The sequence below is a fragment of the Pseudorasbora parva genome, chromosome 13, assembly GCF_024679245.1.
Source record: "Pseudorasbora parva isolate DD20220531a chromosome 13, ASM2467924v1, whole genome shotgun sequence".
Taxonomy (NCBI): domain Eukaryota; kingdom Metazoa; phylum Chordata; class Actinopteri; order Cypriniformes; family Gobionidae; genus Pseudorasbora; species Pseudorasbora parva.
Window position 1 is genome coordinate 35,207,863 of NC_090184.1, and position 14,269 is coordinate 35,222,131.

Consider the following 14,269-nt stretch of genomic DNA (forward strand, 5'->3'; position numbering starts at 1 on the left):
CTGTACTTTTGGTTTGGACCTGATTTATTATGAATCCAGTCAGAGGTGTAATCACTTTCAATCACAATCTATTTAAAAAGTATAAAATATTTTTTTCCCTCTCTGTACAAGTTGCATGTAACATGAATTAACACAAAGCCTTTTTAATAATTACTGAAATTAAAAATATTTAGTTGCCATGTAGTTATAAAGGCTAACAAGTCCTGTTCAAAAAACAGGAGAGAAAAATTGATTTGCCTTGTGAAATCATTTATTAACTTTCTTTTTATGGAACTTGTGCTTTTTCATCTTGCCAGCAGACTGTGCTGCTTTTTCTGTCATGATTTCTTGATATTTCCTTTTGTTATAGCTTTAAAAAAAAAAGAAGAAAAGATGTTTTAATACATCACAATTAATTTAAAACAAAACAATAGTGAAACCAATCAATAAAAGCCAATTGTTATGAATATAATTTATCACATTACACTCCATATAAACCATATCAGCCACAGTTTCTTTAACTTACCTTCTAAACTCTGCATCAGCAAGAAGCTCCTCCACAATGGTCCTTTTCCTTTGTTTCTTGGGGATTCGTGAATTATAAAAGTCTACTGGGCTGTCAACCACTGTACCAACCTAAAAGAAAGAGCTAAACTTTACTCAGAAGAATAGAACAATATGCCATTGTCTGCTTTCTTTAAACATGCATGCCTGTGGTTAATTGCAAAGTCAGTATTTTGATAACTCTACAATTCTCAATTTTTGTTTTCACCAAGTTTTATTTGTTTTAGAAACAATGGCTTTTTGAAAAATAGTTAGAGGGGAAAAGTCTGCTGATAAAGACTCCCAAACCGACCTGAAAGTATTTGGGAAAGCCTTCTCTGTCGTTCTTTTTGTAGAAACGCTTTGGGTCCATGGCTGAGCGCATCTGCAGTGCCTTTAGGTCATTTTTGAGCTCTTCTGTTAATTCAGGAGCTTTCATGTTGAACCAGCCATCACCAGATGTCTTTTCTCTTTCCGCCTGGATACAACAAAGAAAATGTGTATGTTGCTTATAAACAATCGAAAGCATGACAATTTCAAAAACACAGTTTTTAACACTGTTGCTCTAATAATCTGAATGGAAACAGAAATCTCTTATCCCTGAGTATTAAAGATTAAAAAATTCTAACAGCTATCCCTTTAATGACAACATGTTAAAAGAAGGATTTGAATAAGCTTTATATGGATTTATTAAGAATAGTTTAAACAAGCAGAACAGACGATTTCATTTCAATGCCCATCCATTTCTTCAAGAGCTGGTTTGCTTACCTTCCGTTTGTTTTTAGCAGCATGCTTTGATTCCTTTTGAGGTGGCACAGCATCTTTCTTCTCAAAATCCGGAACGATAACACTTTTTTTCAGCAGCTACACAAATACATTTTTCATGAACTTTAGCTTCACTGAACAAAACACTTTGAAACATCATCCCATGCAGACAAAAATGATTCTTTACCTCATCCTGATTGTTCAGGTTCTTCTTGGTTTTCGAACAGTTGGAGAGATTCTTTGGCTTGTTACCATCAAAACTGATGTACAAACCACCAAGTTCCTTCATTTTCAGACCTGTGTCAATGGAACTAGATAGTGGCATTCTGAAAAAAGATTAAAAGAAAAGTTGACTGAATATCATTTAAATATTATATTTAATTATTTAATGAAGAGCTCTAAATATTTAAGAGGTTAACAAGTTAATACTAACACAAAAGAAGCCAAAAAATAACTTACAGGGGCTTTTTGGGAGCAAAGAGCACTTTTGAATCACCGTCATCATCGTCATCGCCCTCTTCATCAACAAAATCATCCTCATCCTCTTCCTCAGTTTGCTTGGCATCAACATAGTAGTGTTCTTCAGGCTGTAGTCCAGGTCTAGTATCTATGACAAACAGTCCGTTACCATGAGTCTCTGCCTCTTGTGACATCCGTTTTCCTTCAGGGCACATCACATCGTCTTCACTCTCCACATCTTCAGCTTCTTGTGAACAACCCTCCTCCCCAGAAGACAGACCTTCATCAGCACTGTCTTCATCCTCACTGCTGTCAAGTAAACTGATCATTTCTTTCTTGGGAGGAGGTTCCTTAATTTCCTCTGTAGTGGTCAAAATATATCGAGTATGTGAGCTTGTAGAAGGGCCTTCAAGGTCCTTTAATGTAACGGAGTCATCCTCGAATGTTTTAACTGTGTCATTAGCTTCCTCAATAACGGTTACACCTCTCTTCTCACACTCAGCCATTTCCTCATGCTCCCCAACCACAACTGGTATAAGATCTTTTGGGGCAGCTTCTACTGTATCCTCCATCACAGGTTCAGAACATCTCTGATCCTCGATGATCTTCTCAACCACAACTGGTACAGAATCATGTGGAGCAGCTTCAACCATATCATCCTTCACAGGTTCAGAACAACTCTGATCCTCAATAATCTTCTCAACCACATCTGAAACCAGATGTTCTGGAGCTCCTTCTACCGTATCCTCCCTCACAGGTTCAGAGCATCTCTTATCCTCAATCTTCTCAACCACATCTGGAACAATATTTTCTGCAGCTACTTCCACTCTATCCTCCATCATAGGCTCAGAACATGTTTGATCCACAACAGCATGGCTTGTTTCCACAAACTTAAGCTTATTTTCCATGGAAACATCTTCAGGTTCTTCTCTATCTTCAGTAAGTGTAGCAGAGGTTTCAGTCACTGGTTCTTCTTGAGGCATTTTGGTTTCATCATCCTCTACTGGCTTGATGTCTTCCATGCTGCTTTGAGATTCTAGCATCTCAATGGGCCCATCCCGATCAAAAACTACAGTGGTATCTTCAGCTTTCGCCTCAATCATGGTGCACTCTTGGGCTTCACTAATTTCCATGGTAATTGTGCTGTCCAGTTGATCTACTGTGTCTTCAGCCTTATCTACATCAGATACTTGAATACTTTCATGATGAAGTTCATGCTCCTCACCCTCTTTCTGTTCCTCAGGCATGGCAGCAGAAGTATCACTGACATCAGAAGTCAATCTTGCTTTACTTCTTGTCCTGGTTACAGGAACCGCATGGGCACTACTGGCAGATCCAGTTCGACTACTACAAGGAGTCCCTCTTCCTCTTTGAGAGCTTGGGCTGCCCTGAGAGGTGCAGACGTCAGTAGCTACCGATTCTGAATCGGATGCACCAACCAGTGTTTTGCGTTTGGGCTGACGCCTCGTGGATCTCCAGGGACTCATGCTGGGACCGGACTTGCATCCATCAGAGTCGTTTTCATCGTCTTCAATTCCTGTTTTAAGCCTACGACCTCTCCTGGGCATTGGAAGAGAAGGGGTGTCTGTGGATTCCTCTAAGCTCAAAGGGATCGGCTCGATCGGTTTTGCCTTCTGGTTTCGTGCAGATCTGCGGACCACAGAGCCGTGAAGGCCGGAAACCCCGGAGGAGCATGACTCCGGCTCAGATGGATCTGCTTCAGTGGTAGGAACAGAAGTCTTCCGATGGCTCCTAGTTATCCGACGAGTGTCTGTAACTTTTGTGAGGGATACAGCAGAACTACAGGACTCCCCTGATGGATCGTCATTGTCATCTACCTTTTCGGCATCCTTTGAGGCCGCTGAAGTCAGAACACGCTTCCTCAGGCTGCGAGGGGCTCTACGAGAATGGGTCGCAGACACTGTAGACGAGCAGGATTCGGCTTCAGAGACCTCACCCTGAGCAGTGCGCCTCTCCCTGACCATAGTTCTCCGTTGGGTTCTAGGTGTCGCCGGCACATCAGAAACTACAGAGCAGCAGGATTCAGACTCAGACACATCAGCTTCATGCGTAGAGTCGGGTTGCTTTTTGTCAGTAAGGAGACGCATGGATCTTCTTGTGTTTCGCTTGGGTGGACTTGCTACCAAGGAAGAGGCGGTACTGTCATCCTTCGACTCATCCGGCTGGGAGTCGCCAGTCAGTTCTGCCTGGGACTGGTTTTCCTCCATTTGCGTTCTGCGCCGTGTTCTTCTGGTCGAAGGAGTAGGCTGCTGTGAGAACAGAAACATTTGCTTCAGATTATTTGAGGATTTCTTATCAAAATAACAATATTTACATATTTATTTACACAAGTACAATGTCATTTACATTATTTTGCTACAATTATAAATTGTCGAATAATAGTTGTGTATTGTTAGTCAAACATTTGTTTGACTAACAATACACTGAAAATAATGAAAATAAAAATAAAATAGAATAAAATAGAAAATAGAATGAAAATAAATAAAATAGCGACTGCTTAGTGAGAGATTGCAAATTATATTATTGGTGGGTATCAACTTACGGTCATATTTGATGTTTTTATTAATCATCTTTAGAAATATTCACAAAAAAAGGCAGGTTTTATTGTTGTTTCCCACCAATGCTACAATACCGCTTAAAACAATAGGGTAAATGTACCTATTAAGCTCAAGCACCCATTAAGGACACTGTCTTTGAGCGCAGATTATATTTTAAAAAAAATTATCATCCTACTTGATGTCTTAACCAATTAAAGCCTATGTTACTATTTTACCTCCTACAATTTCAAGATAAGACCGTTGCACACTGAGATAAGAGTATTCATGTGTTCACATTTTGAATGCTGCCTGAAAACTTTCACCAGAAGCCCCTTAAATGTTTAAGCCTTTATTTTCAATAAGTATTACTTCGCATTGCAAAATTATGATATACATGTCTAGACTTCTGCATATTATAACCTAGATGTGGGAAATAATTACAGTTAGATCCAAAAGATAGTACTTAGTGCTAGATGCTACAGTACAGTGTTAGCTTACTAGCTGACTGTATAAGATTGTGTGCTACACTAACATATTACTTCACAGGCATTACTGGCTTGTACTTTTAAGTCCATTATATTGTAAATGTACAGTTTATTGATGCTCTGTAGTTTTACACTGCTGTCATTTTTTTAAGAACTCATTATTTTAAGGGGAGCCTAAAGGGTCCAGTAACTATGAAAATCACAGCTTCAGTGTGACATCAATAAGTAAAAGGATAATTTCATAGATATTTTCAATAATAGCAGTCCATCTTAAAAATGACATGTGTATGAACTTATAAATAAAAATAAGTTTGCTGTTGCAATTAAGCTCATCAACATTGAACACCTATGTTAGTAGTTAAAGTTCATAAACAGACTTTAAGTATTAACTGATGGTTAACTTGTCACTAAGTTCATCTTTTAAAAATTACTGTTTTAAAATAAACAAGTACTTAAAACAAACAAACAAAAAACATGCGAGCTTAATGGGAACGGGGTGTACTTAAAGGGTACAAACCATAGACCGTAAAAAAATGTACCCATTAAGCAAAGACAGACTTTTTGCAATTAATGATGTGCATCTTAATTTAAATGCCTTTGTTATTTAAAATAAATGTAGATTTTGGTGAGTTTAATAGGTAGGTTTGCCCTTAGAACAATGTGTGCATAGAACGACATAGCATGTATATATGTGTGTGCATGTATATATGTGTGTGTGTGTGTGTGTGTGTGTGTGTGTGTGTGTGTGTGTGTGTGTGTATGTATGTATGTGTATTGTGTATGTGTATTATATATATATATATATATATATATATATATATATATATATATATATATATATATATATATATATATATATATATATATATATAATGCTATTTTATCATACACATTCGGGATAAATACACGTATTTATTGTATAATAACAGGAACACCACACGTGGAGAGTTATGTTGATCCAATCATGTTTCATCCTGCAGTCCAGCGCTGCACAAAGAGTATGACTATGTATGTATACTGTTTAGTCGAGGGAGAACTCAAAACAGACTATATAAAGTACAAACAGCATGTTAAATGTGAATGAGATTTGAGTATCACAAGTTCTCCACAGCTTCTCAAATAAGTATGCAAACATGCGGCGCTTCATTTTTGCGTAAAGTACATACAAGCACTACAACCACACTTCCGGGCAACATATTGACTAAATGGCTAAAACTATTTAAGTACACTAGTCTACATACCATGGCTCCAGAGTTATCATCGCTAGTACTTTTCACAGGGGAGCCCACGCGTGTTCCTCTCCTGGTGGCCACCATCTTGCTGTTAATGGCGGTGTTCGCACTTCCGCCTGCGAGATGCGTCCTCTGAATGCGCAGACCGGACTAACCGATGCAAGAAGGCATGGATGAGCATTGTTGGGCGAGTTGCAAGTAATGACATGGATCAGTGTCTTGGGCTGAATCCTAAATTGCCCCCTAACCCTCAATCACGAGTCCGCCCACTTTAGTTCACTAAAACCGTTCACTCGAAGGAGTAAATGAAAACAGAGAATAGGTCACACAGGACTTAATAGTACACTATATAAGATTGGAAAGCATCCAACTGGGGAATGCACATACTGTTGTAAACAAGAAACAGTTGAGCATGTACTGTTTCATTGTGTGAAGTATAATAATGAGAGACATCACCTTATTCAGTCACTTAAGATAGCAAAAACATCATGACTTCACATTGCCAGGTTTGTTAGGGAAAACAGATATCAAGTTGAATGGTGATATTATTAAATTTTTAAAGTAAGTAAATTATACAAAATAATATAATGTTTTGATTGTTTGTTTGTTTATTTATGTTTTATTTTTCAGTTTGTTTATTTGTTTTGATAGTTTTTTGTGTTTGTTTATTTAAATGCCGTATACAAACAATATCATTATCCATACTCCATTCCAGTCGTTGGCTGTAATGCACCAATAAGTTAGGTTGCCAACCGCCAATGCAATAAACACCAAAAAGAAGAAGAAGAAGAAGTAAATGAAAACAAGTGAGCGAATTCGGTCAACTCGCTATTGCGGTGCATGAGTGCACTCAACGGCCGGTTTCAGAAACAACTACAAATGGCTGTCCCTTCAAATAGTCTGTTTATGGGTATAGGGGGCGATTTCGGATTCAGCCTTGGTGTTACTTTCTAAATTTGATTCACTACTATTAAAAATGTCAAAACTTTTATTTTTCGCTGTCTAAACACAAACACAAACACTAAAATAAATGAAAACCCAATGCCAGTTCATGTTCAATTCTGAAGTTTATAAACCGAATTAATTATTTTTAACAAACAATATGGGATTTGAAAATAGTAATGTGTACGGTACATGAAAAATCTATCTTATACGATTGGATCCAACAGGAATCGTCATAACGTGAATAAATAACACAAGTAAAAATATATATTCTCACTAGATACTGGAACTATGATCATTATTTTCCTTCAAGTGTGGAATTTTCCAGTGTTGTTATATACAATGAATCAATGCTGTTCATGCCATGCACGTTAACAGCATCCCATACAGTTACATATTCAAACATTTCTTTTAATCTCTGCTAAGCAAAGCATTCAGTTTAAAAAGGGCTTGCAAAAGAGAATCCATTGACAACAGGCAAAATCTATTGAACATTCCATGCAAAGCATCAGTCAAAATAAATTATACAAACTTAAAATGCCTGCAAGACTTAAAATTTGACATTTAAAATTAAGGTAAAAATCTAAAACTATGTGGCCCACTCTTTAAAAGAATGTGGTAAACATTTTTAAATAAAATGGAAAAATTCTCCAAAAGTATTTCACCAAAACCATCAGAGCTATACAAGTGCATCTTTTCTATAAATCTTTTTTTTTTTTTTTACAAATCATTTGCTGTTCCATTGCTTTAAATGTAATAATTGTCCTAATTCAACCAGGCCAAGACAGGAAAAATAGGCACTTTGCATTTATCTACAAGAACAGCAAATATTCTTAATCAAGCGGAAGAATTAGTCAAGAGGCATGGGTGAATTTTTGCTCCTTCAAAAATTCAAACTCACTTTAGTGTGTTGAGAAAAAACCCTGTAAAATATGCATTAAATATGCTCCCTAAATTAAGTAGAATACATTTCAAGAAACCAAAAAAAAACCTGTTTAAACAGGACATGTTAATGGTCGCTGCTCTTTTCAGCATGAACCATGTATCCCTTTGCTTTTATGATGCCTCTGCTCTTGACGATGATGGAGTAACGCAAAACCCACTCCAGCCTCCAGTCGGCCACATGCAGGTCCTTACTGCTCCCTTGGACTGCTTCCTGGAAGCCTACAGCACTGATTAGCTCTAGACACAAAAAGAAAGATTGGCAATATTAGATTTCCTGCATAATTACTGTACATGGCAGAGCCAGTTCGTACATGCAGCTCCGCACAAAATACACACCTTTGGGGTCATTGTGCGTTAGCAACTGTATGTCAAACTCCTTAGCAAATGCAGTGAGGTCTGGAGGCATCACACAGCATGAGGCCAGATTCACCTGATTACTGCTCGGCTTTATCTGCATAGCATGAAAGAGAGAGAGAAAGAAAAAAAAACCTTACCTTTTTGAATCCATTGTAAATTATTTAGCAAAAAATGGATATAGCAGACCTGAGCCCAGTTGTAGAGTTGCTCTAGGAGGGTTTTGTCCAAATCCGACGTGCCGATGGCAGCAATTTTCTGGCTTTGCACGAGACTCTCCAGCTCTTCCCACAGCGGCTGCAGGTGGGCCAGCGTCTGTGCCTCGCCCTCGGGGAGAGGAGGCGGAGCAATGATCACAGAGTCCAGCTGAGATACGCCTAACGAAAGACAAGCTGAACAACACAGAGGGGAATTACTGTCAAATGATCTGAAATTAATACTCACACTACTGTTCAAGTTTGAGCACATTAAAAAAAATTAAATAACTAATTAATCAAAAGTAATTTTCCACAAAAAATATTAAGCAGCATAACCATGTTCAACATTAATAATAATAAGAAATGTTTCTTGAGCACCAAATCATCATATTAGAATGATTTCTGAAGGATCACGTGACACTAAACCCTGGATTAATGATGCTGAAAATGTATTTTAAAAGATATGAAATGGCTTAAAATACCCAAAATATTACAGTTTACAGAAATGTTTACTATTTACTGTATTTTTGATCAAATAAATGCAGCTTTGGTGAATATGTGGAAACTTCTTTTAAAAAAAAGCAGTACTGTATATACATTGACGTAATACATTCTGCAATTTTAAGCAGATTTGAATTAAACAAAATTATTTCTAATCATTATGCATGAGAGTTTAAATCCTTACAGTTAAAATCCACAGAGAAGGAGCAAAGCGACCAGCTTAGAGGTCACCGTCCACATAAATGTGGGTCTCATCACCCTAGGTGTCATGGTTCATCTAATTTTGAGGGTTAGACAGATGGGGTTATTTGAGAATGTGTGGAAAAGTACAGAAGTGCAGCGATGCTGACCTTGGAAAGGGTTTAAGAGGAAACTCAATTGTTTAGTCTGGCAGACAACGCTCAGCAGACATTCAGGATGGCTCTATGACTGTTGGCTCTTCTTTTGCAAAAAAATAAACCATTTGATTAAATTTAATAGATTTGTCTGTTATTCAGAGTTGATTAAAAAATTGCTGCCACAGATGGGACTTGTTAAAAAATGACTGCCATTATTGATCCGTTTATTGTTAAGCTTCTTAAATTAGACATGTTCTCAGAACATTTTAGTGAGGAATTTATAAAGTCAAATAAGTAATATTATTTAAAAATATGAATAAATCAAACAAACTAGAATTATAATAATTATTAAATTAATTTATAATCATAATTAAGGGTCAGACAGGGGTCATAAAAACTACTGGTAATTAAAAATAATAATAATTTACCATGATCATATATGGACCTCATTGATTATTTAAAATCTCATTTACTTTGTTAGCACATATTACAGGTTTTAGGGGGAACAATTAATCTTTGCAAGTTAATACACAGAAAAAAATAGTTTGCCGTGGTAATCTTTAATCAATATCTAAAAAAGTAACTTCCGGTCTGGAATGGCATTACCTTTCCAATGATGGCAGTTTGAGGGCTTGGGTTTGAATATCCTTAACCACTCCCCTCCAAACGTTAGTCTGGAGATAAGAGATGGATAGGAGGAGCGCTGAAGTAAAACCCTGTCCTTTTTTCACTTGGAAATATGTCACAGCACTGAATTAAAATCAGTGGCAACTTCACTGAAGAGTTCACTGGGATTCAGTCTCTCTAAACCCCTCCTTTTCGAGCCAACTCTGCTCTGATTGGTCAGATGGCCCAGTCTTTTTTTATAGAGTCGTAAACGTCACTTAAGCCCTATTCGGACGGGATTAGATTAACATGGGGACATGGGGGTAAAGTCATTTTACCTCAGGACGTCTGTAATATTAATGGCCAATTCGCACGGGATAAGACATCTCAGTAAAACTACCAGAAGTGGGAGGAGTAACTCGCTTTACGCTCCTCCTTGACGTCATGTGCGTATGACCTTACCGTTATAACGTGAGCAAACACACAACCTGAGCGCCAGTCTGAACTCCGTCTCCAATATATATATGTGTGTTTAAATAAACAGTTATGTCCAGTCTAACGATTCTGATTGGATTATGTTGGTAATAGACACTTTCCTAGAGCTAAAATGTGTTGTACCTCTAATAAGTGCTTTTGATCTTCTTTTTGCTTTAAATGATATGCGGAAAATACTGGACATTTTCCACAGATTTGTCCCACCACCTACAATGCAACCGAATGCTTCAAGTGCCTCGAAGGTCGCAAAATGCGCTTTTTTAAAAACTTTTAAACAGGAAATGACGGAATTTTACCATACATTTTTACAGCGGGTCTATTCGAACGGGATTAGTATTACCCGAGGTCATTTTTCCAGACCTTTTTACAGAAGGTAAAAGTCTCGGTAATCTTTACTGACGTTGTCCGTAATGATTACCGAGATGGCACATTCGGACGGGACTAAAATCACAGAGAACCTCTGGTAATAATTACTTTACCCCCACGTCCCCATGTTAAACTAATCCAGTCCGAATAGGGCTTTAGTTCAGGCAAGGAAACATACCCTTAGCCATATTCAGTTTTACCCATTAAACATGTGAATAATAAATTATCATATTAAGCTAAACTTACCCACATCTACTGCACTTCTAATCGATGAGCGGCGTGGCTCAGTGAGAAAAAGCTTGACTGTGAAGATAAACAAACACATTTACTAACATGCACAGACACTACAACAGTGATACTAAATGCACAAAGCATCAGCAATCCTCACCAGACACCTTCAGCTCCTCTCTCTCCTCTGGGGTGATGGCCTCTGTGTTTTCGGGAATGGTACAGTCCAAAACACTGGGAAGCTCCTGAGGAAGAAAAAACAGGGTTACTGAATTGCATAACCATGCTACCATGGAAAGTATCCAGTCACTTACTGGATTATGCATTATTGTTGCATCATTTTTTTTGGCAATCTTCTGTCTATGAAGTTCCCTGGTCACTTTACTTTGCATGTGAAAACATTAGACACCTTGTTAATGGACTGCATAAAAGGAATGCATCAATAAGCCTGAGCTTTTGTGTGCTAAGACCTTTACTCTCCACTCACTGAGCAGAATAAGCCAGAAGAGAGGCACACTGGCCCCATGCCATGAACAATCACCATAACAACTGTCGTTTCATCCCAGTGCCTATATGCTTTAATGGTGCTAAGAGACAGATGTTTTGCTTTCCCACAATCCACAGTGCTCAACTGTTTATGTTCAGAAAGTCATTTTGGCTACTACTTCATGCAACTCTTTAACATGTCAAAGATGACATATGTTTAGTTTAAAATGGCTTGTTTACAAGTTCTCAAGCTTTTTCCTTTCACAATAAGTGTCATGCAAGGTCTTACCGAGTCAATTGGTGACGGCATTGCGGCGAACCACTCGCTTAATGTGCCTTGGATGCAGTCTTGAAGCTGAGGATTGAGTCAGACAACATTGCAAATCTTTTTAACTAACAGGACAGAGAACAAACCAAATATTATGAAACAAAACACAATTTTTTTTTTTTTTGGCCCTGTAGGCTTTTGGCATAATATTAGCTAATAGTAATATTTTACGTTGGTTTTTCATATTTTAAATAATACTATTTTACAATATATTTAATTATGAATTAAATTAATTTGATCAAAATTAATTTAAAACAATTAAATGAAATGCAAAAATATAATTAAAGCTACACTATGTAACTTTTCCATCCACTATAAAAAAAAAAAAAAAAAAAAAAGGTTTCTTGAAAGAATCTTGGGACATGTGGCCTTCACCTCACAGCCAGTAGGAAAGAATCGGGATAGGACTCTGGCAGAAATCATGTTTATGGATGCGGTTATAAACGTTACTGTAGTATGAAGCAAGTCGTGAGCCGCGGGACTTTTACTATGACGGGACACAGTCGCCAGCGTCATTTCCGCTTTTCCAGTCATGAGTATGAGGTAACGCAGCTCTGTTTATCATATTAGATACATTTAAGTGTGTTTACAATTATGTTATGATGTTATGATGTTATGATGTTACTCTGTGCGTTCGCTCGGCGGCGGCTGTGACACTTGTTCGTAAATAAATAAATAAAGCGTAAATAAAACCGGAAACCGAGGGTAACGCAGCTATGACGCAATTCACAGGCAACTTCCTCAGATAAAATGTAAATATGATTTTTTTAAATAAATATCTTAAGTCTTCAGGCCCATGCAAGTGTATTAGTAAATTTTTATGATGGGATAACAGAGAGGGTTTGGCCAGTATACAAAAATGCATAATTTATTTGTCTGTCAACTATTAAGATTGGGAGACTTGATTTTGAAAACTACATCAATCAGCATGACAATTGCATCATCCTTCATTCCATCATGTCTGGTCAGGTCACATACATAAGTACAAACAAATGCCAGAACCAAAACATCATCATTTGAATGTATATGCAACAACAGTGGGATGCATAGAAATTGCTTAACCACATTTTGCATAGTTTCATGTCATGAGCAGCACGACCGACGCGAACTAGTCAGTGACGTCATTAATGAAATCAGACCACAGATCACATCTTTTCGCCCAGGAATCGTTCTTGTGAGCCGATTCGTTCGTCATATTGGAATGTGTGGAATTGGATGGTCATACCATCAATATTTTCGGTATAAAAATTAATTTATATATAAGAAATAAAAAAAATATATATTTGTAATTTTTTTTATTTTATACTGGCTGGAAAAAAATGTATGGTATGTCGCATTCCAATATCGAAGAAAAGTAAAAAACAATTGTACACAAAATCCAAATTATGCAACTAAATAACCCCACTGTATATTGAAAATAATACGTATTTAATAATATACACGTTTTTATTTTAAAGGTAAGTTCGTTCATGCTGTGTGATGAACTCAAGGAACGCTTGACGACTTAAATGAATCTGCGAACCGGTTCGGTGAAATGAACCGTCCAAAGGAGCCGATACGCAAAAAAGAATCGTACTTCTCAACACCACAACGAAGACCGTATAAACATAAATAATGGGGGTGCCCGGGGTCAAACTCATTCACCGAACATATCACACTACAAAACATGTCATGCCTGTGCTGCCTGCCAAGGTGGACAAAAATGCGCTATAAGCACTGCAAACCCATGTCACTTACCTCCTCACTAGGCGAAGACGGACATTTCTTCTTAAGTCGACTGCGGTTGACTAAATTTCCAGTGTGAAGCTTCAGGGTTGTCGCGTGATTAAAGAGCCGTTTCGCGTTTACATGAGACTCCATTACTCCGTGAAATTCGGTGACTGGAAATAAGTGCTGTCTATATAACTATTAACCGTAAAATGCCGACGGCTACAATGTTTCCTCTCTCGCACACACTAACCAATGTAGTATGACTTTGCACTTGTAGTTCATTCAAGTAGAGAGGAGGTTAAAGCAGAGAGACACGCCCACAATGAGAATGTGGATGAGTTGCGCTAGAAAACCTGGCGTGGATAACCGGAGGTGGAGTGGAAGAGTCATTTAAAGTAAGTTTCAGCCTTTTTGAATAAAAGGGCCGCTATTGTCCAACGTAATATTCAAAGGATATTATATAGGCTGATATATTTCCTCTGGAGTGTCTGCAGTAACAATAACAAAGCTTCTGGCTTTCAGGCTTTATTTACAGAAACCAAAAGTGAAACATAGGAATCCCAAATGTGTGCCTATCTTTGTTCGTGATCTGTTGAGGGGAGTTTAATGCGTTGTAATAAATACTCCAGAGTAATACTCGTTCTTGTCTATCTCAATGAATCCGTGCTTACCTATTATGCATGGGTTCTTGGCTATTTCTGTATCTGTCGTGCCCACTGGATAGAGGAGTCAGAGTCAGACCAAGACTTCTG

General features: G+C 37.6%; 2 protein-coding genes across 2 annotated transcripts; both read right to left on the minus strand.

Moving 5' to 3' along the window:
* Nucleotides 1-6: 6 nt before the first annotated feature.
* On the minus strand, nucleotides 7-6,182 carry dnttip2 (deoxynucleotidyltransferase, terminal, interacting protein 2). The gene is made up of 7 exons (XM_067414134.1): nucleotides 6,031-6,182; nucleotides 1,747-4,016; nucleotides 1,475-1,613; nucleotides 1,291-1,386; nucleotides 836-1,000; nucleotides 506-615; nucleotides 7-349 (listed from the first exon to the last, which is right to left on the minus strand). Exons 1-7 carry the CDS (start codon nucleotides 6,103-6,105, stop codon nucleotides 247-249), a joined length of 2,958 nt encoding a protein of 985 aa, XP_067270235.1. The 5' UTR covers nucleotides 6,106-6,182; the 3' UTR covers nucleotides 7-246.
* Nucleotides 6,183-7,069: 887 nt separating this feature from the next.
* On the minus strand, nucleotides 7,070-13,812 carry gclm (glutamate-cysteine ligase, modifier subunit). Its single transcript, XM_067414137.1, has 7 exons — nucleotides 13,545-13,812; nucleotides 11,769-11,834; nucleotides 11,154-11,238; nucleotides 11,012-11,068; nucleotides 8,452-8,654; nucleotides 8,245-8,359; nucleotides 7,070-8,145 (listed from the first exon to the last, which is right to left on the minus strand). The coding sequence occupies exons 1-7, from the start codon at nucleotides 13,665-13,667 to the stop codon at nucleotides 7,973-7,975; spliced, it is 822 nt and encodes a 273-aa protein (XP_067270238.1). The 5' UTR covers nucleotides 13,668-13,812; the 3' UTR covers nucleotides 7,070-7,972.
* Nucleotides 13,813-14,269: the final 457 nt, after the last annotated feature.

Excerpts from the sequence above, each read along its gene's own strand:
- dnttip2 (XM_067414134.1), bottom strand. The coding sequence starts at position 6,105 with ATGGTGGCCACCAGGAGAGGAACACGCGTGGGCTCCCCTGTGAAAAGT. Across the intron at positions 1,614-1,746 it reads TTTGCTCCCAAAAAGCCCCT|AATGCCACTATCTAGTTCCA; the intron begins GTAAGTTATTTT and ends ATCTTTTTTCAG. Across the intron at positions 1,387-1,474 it reads ACCTGAACAATCAGGATGAG|CTGCTGAAAAAAAGTGTTAT; the intron begins GTAAAGAATCAT and ends GTATTTGTGTAG.
- gclm (XM_067414137.1), bottom strand. The coding sequence starts at position 13,667 with ATGGAGTCTCATGTAAACGCGAAACGGCTCTTTAATCACGCGACAACC. Across the intron at positions 8,655-11,011 it reads TAGAAGTGCAGTAGATGTGG|CTTGTCTTTCGTTAGGCGTA; the intron begins GTAAGTTTAGCT and ends TGTGTTGTTCAG. Across the intron at positions 8,146-8,244 it reads AACGCACAATGACCCCAAAG|AGCTAATCAGTGCTGTAGGC; the intron begins GTGTGTATTTTG and ends TTTTGTGTCTAG.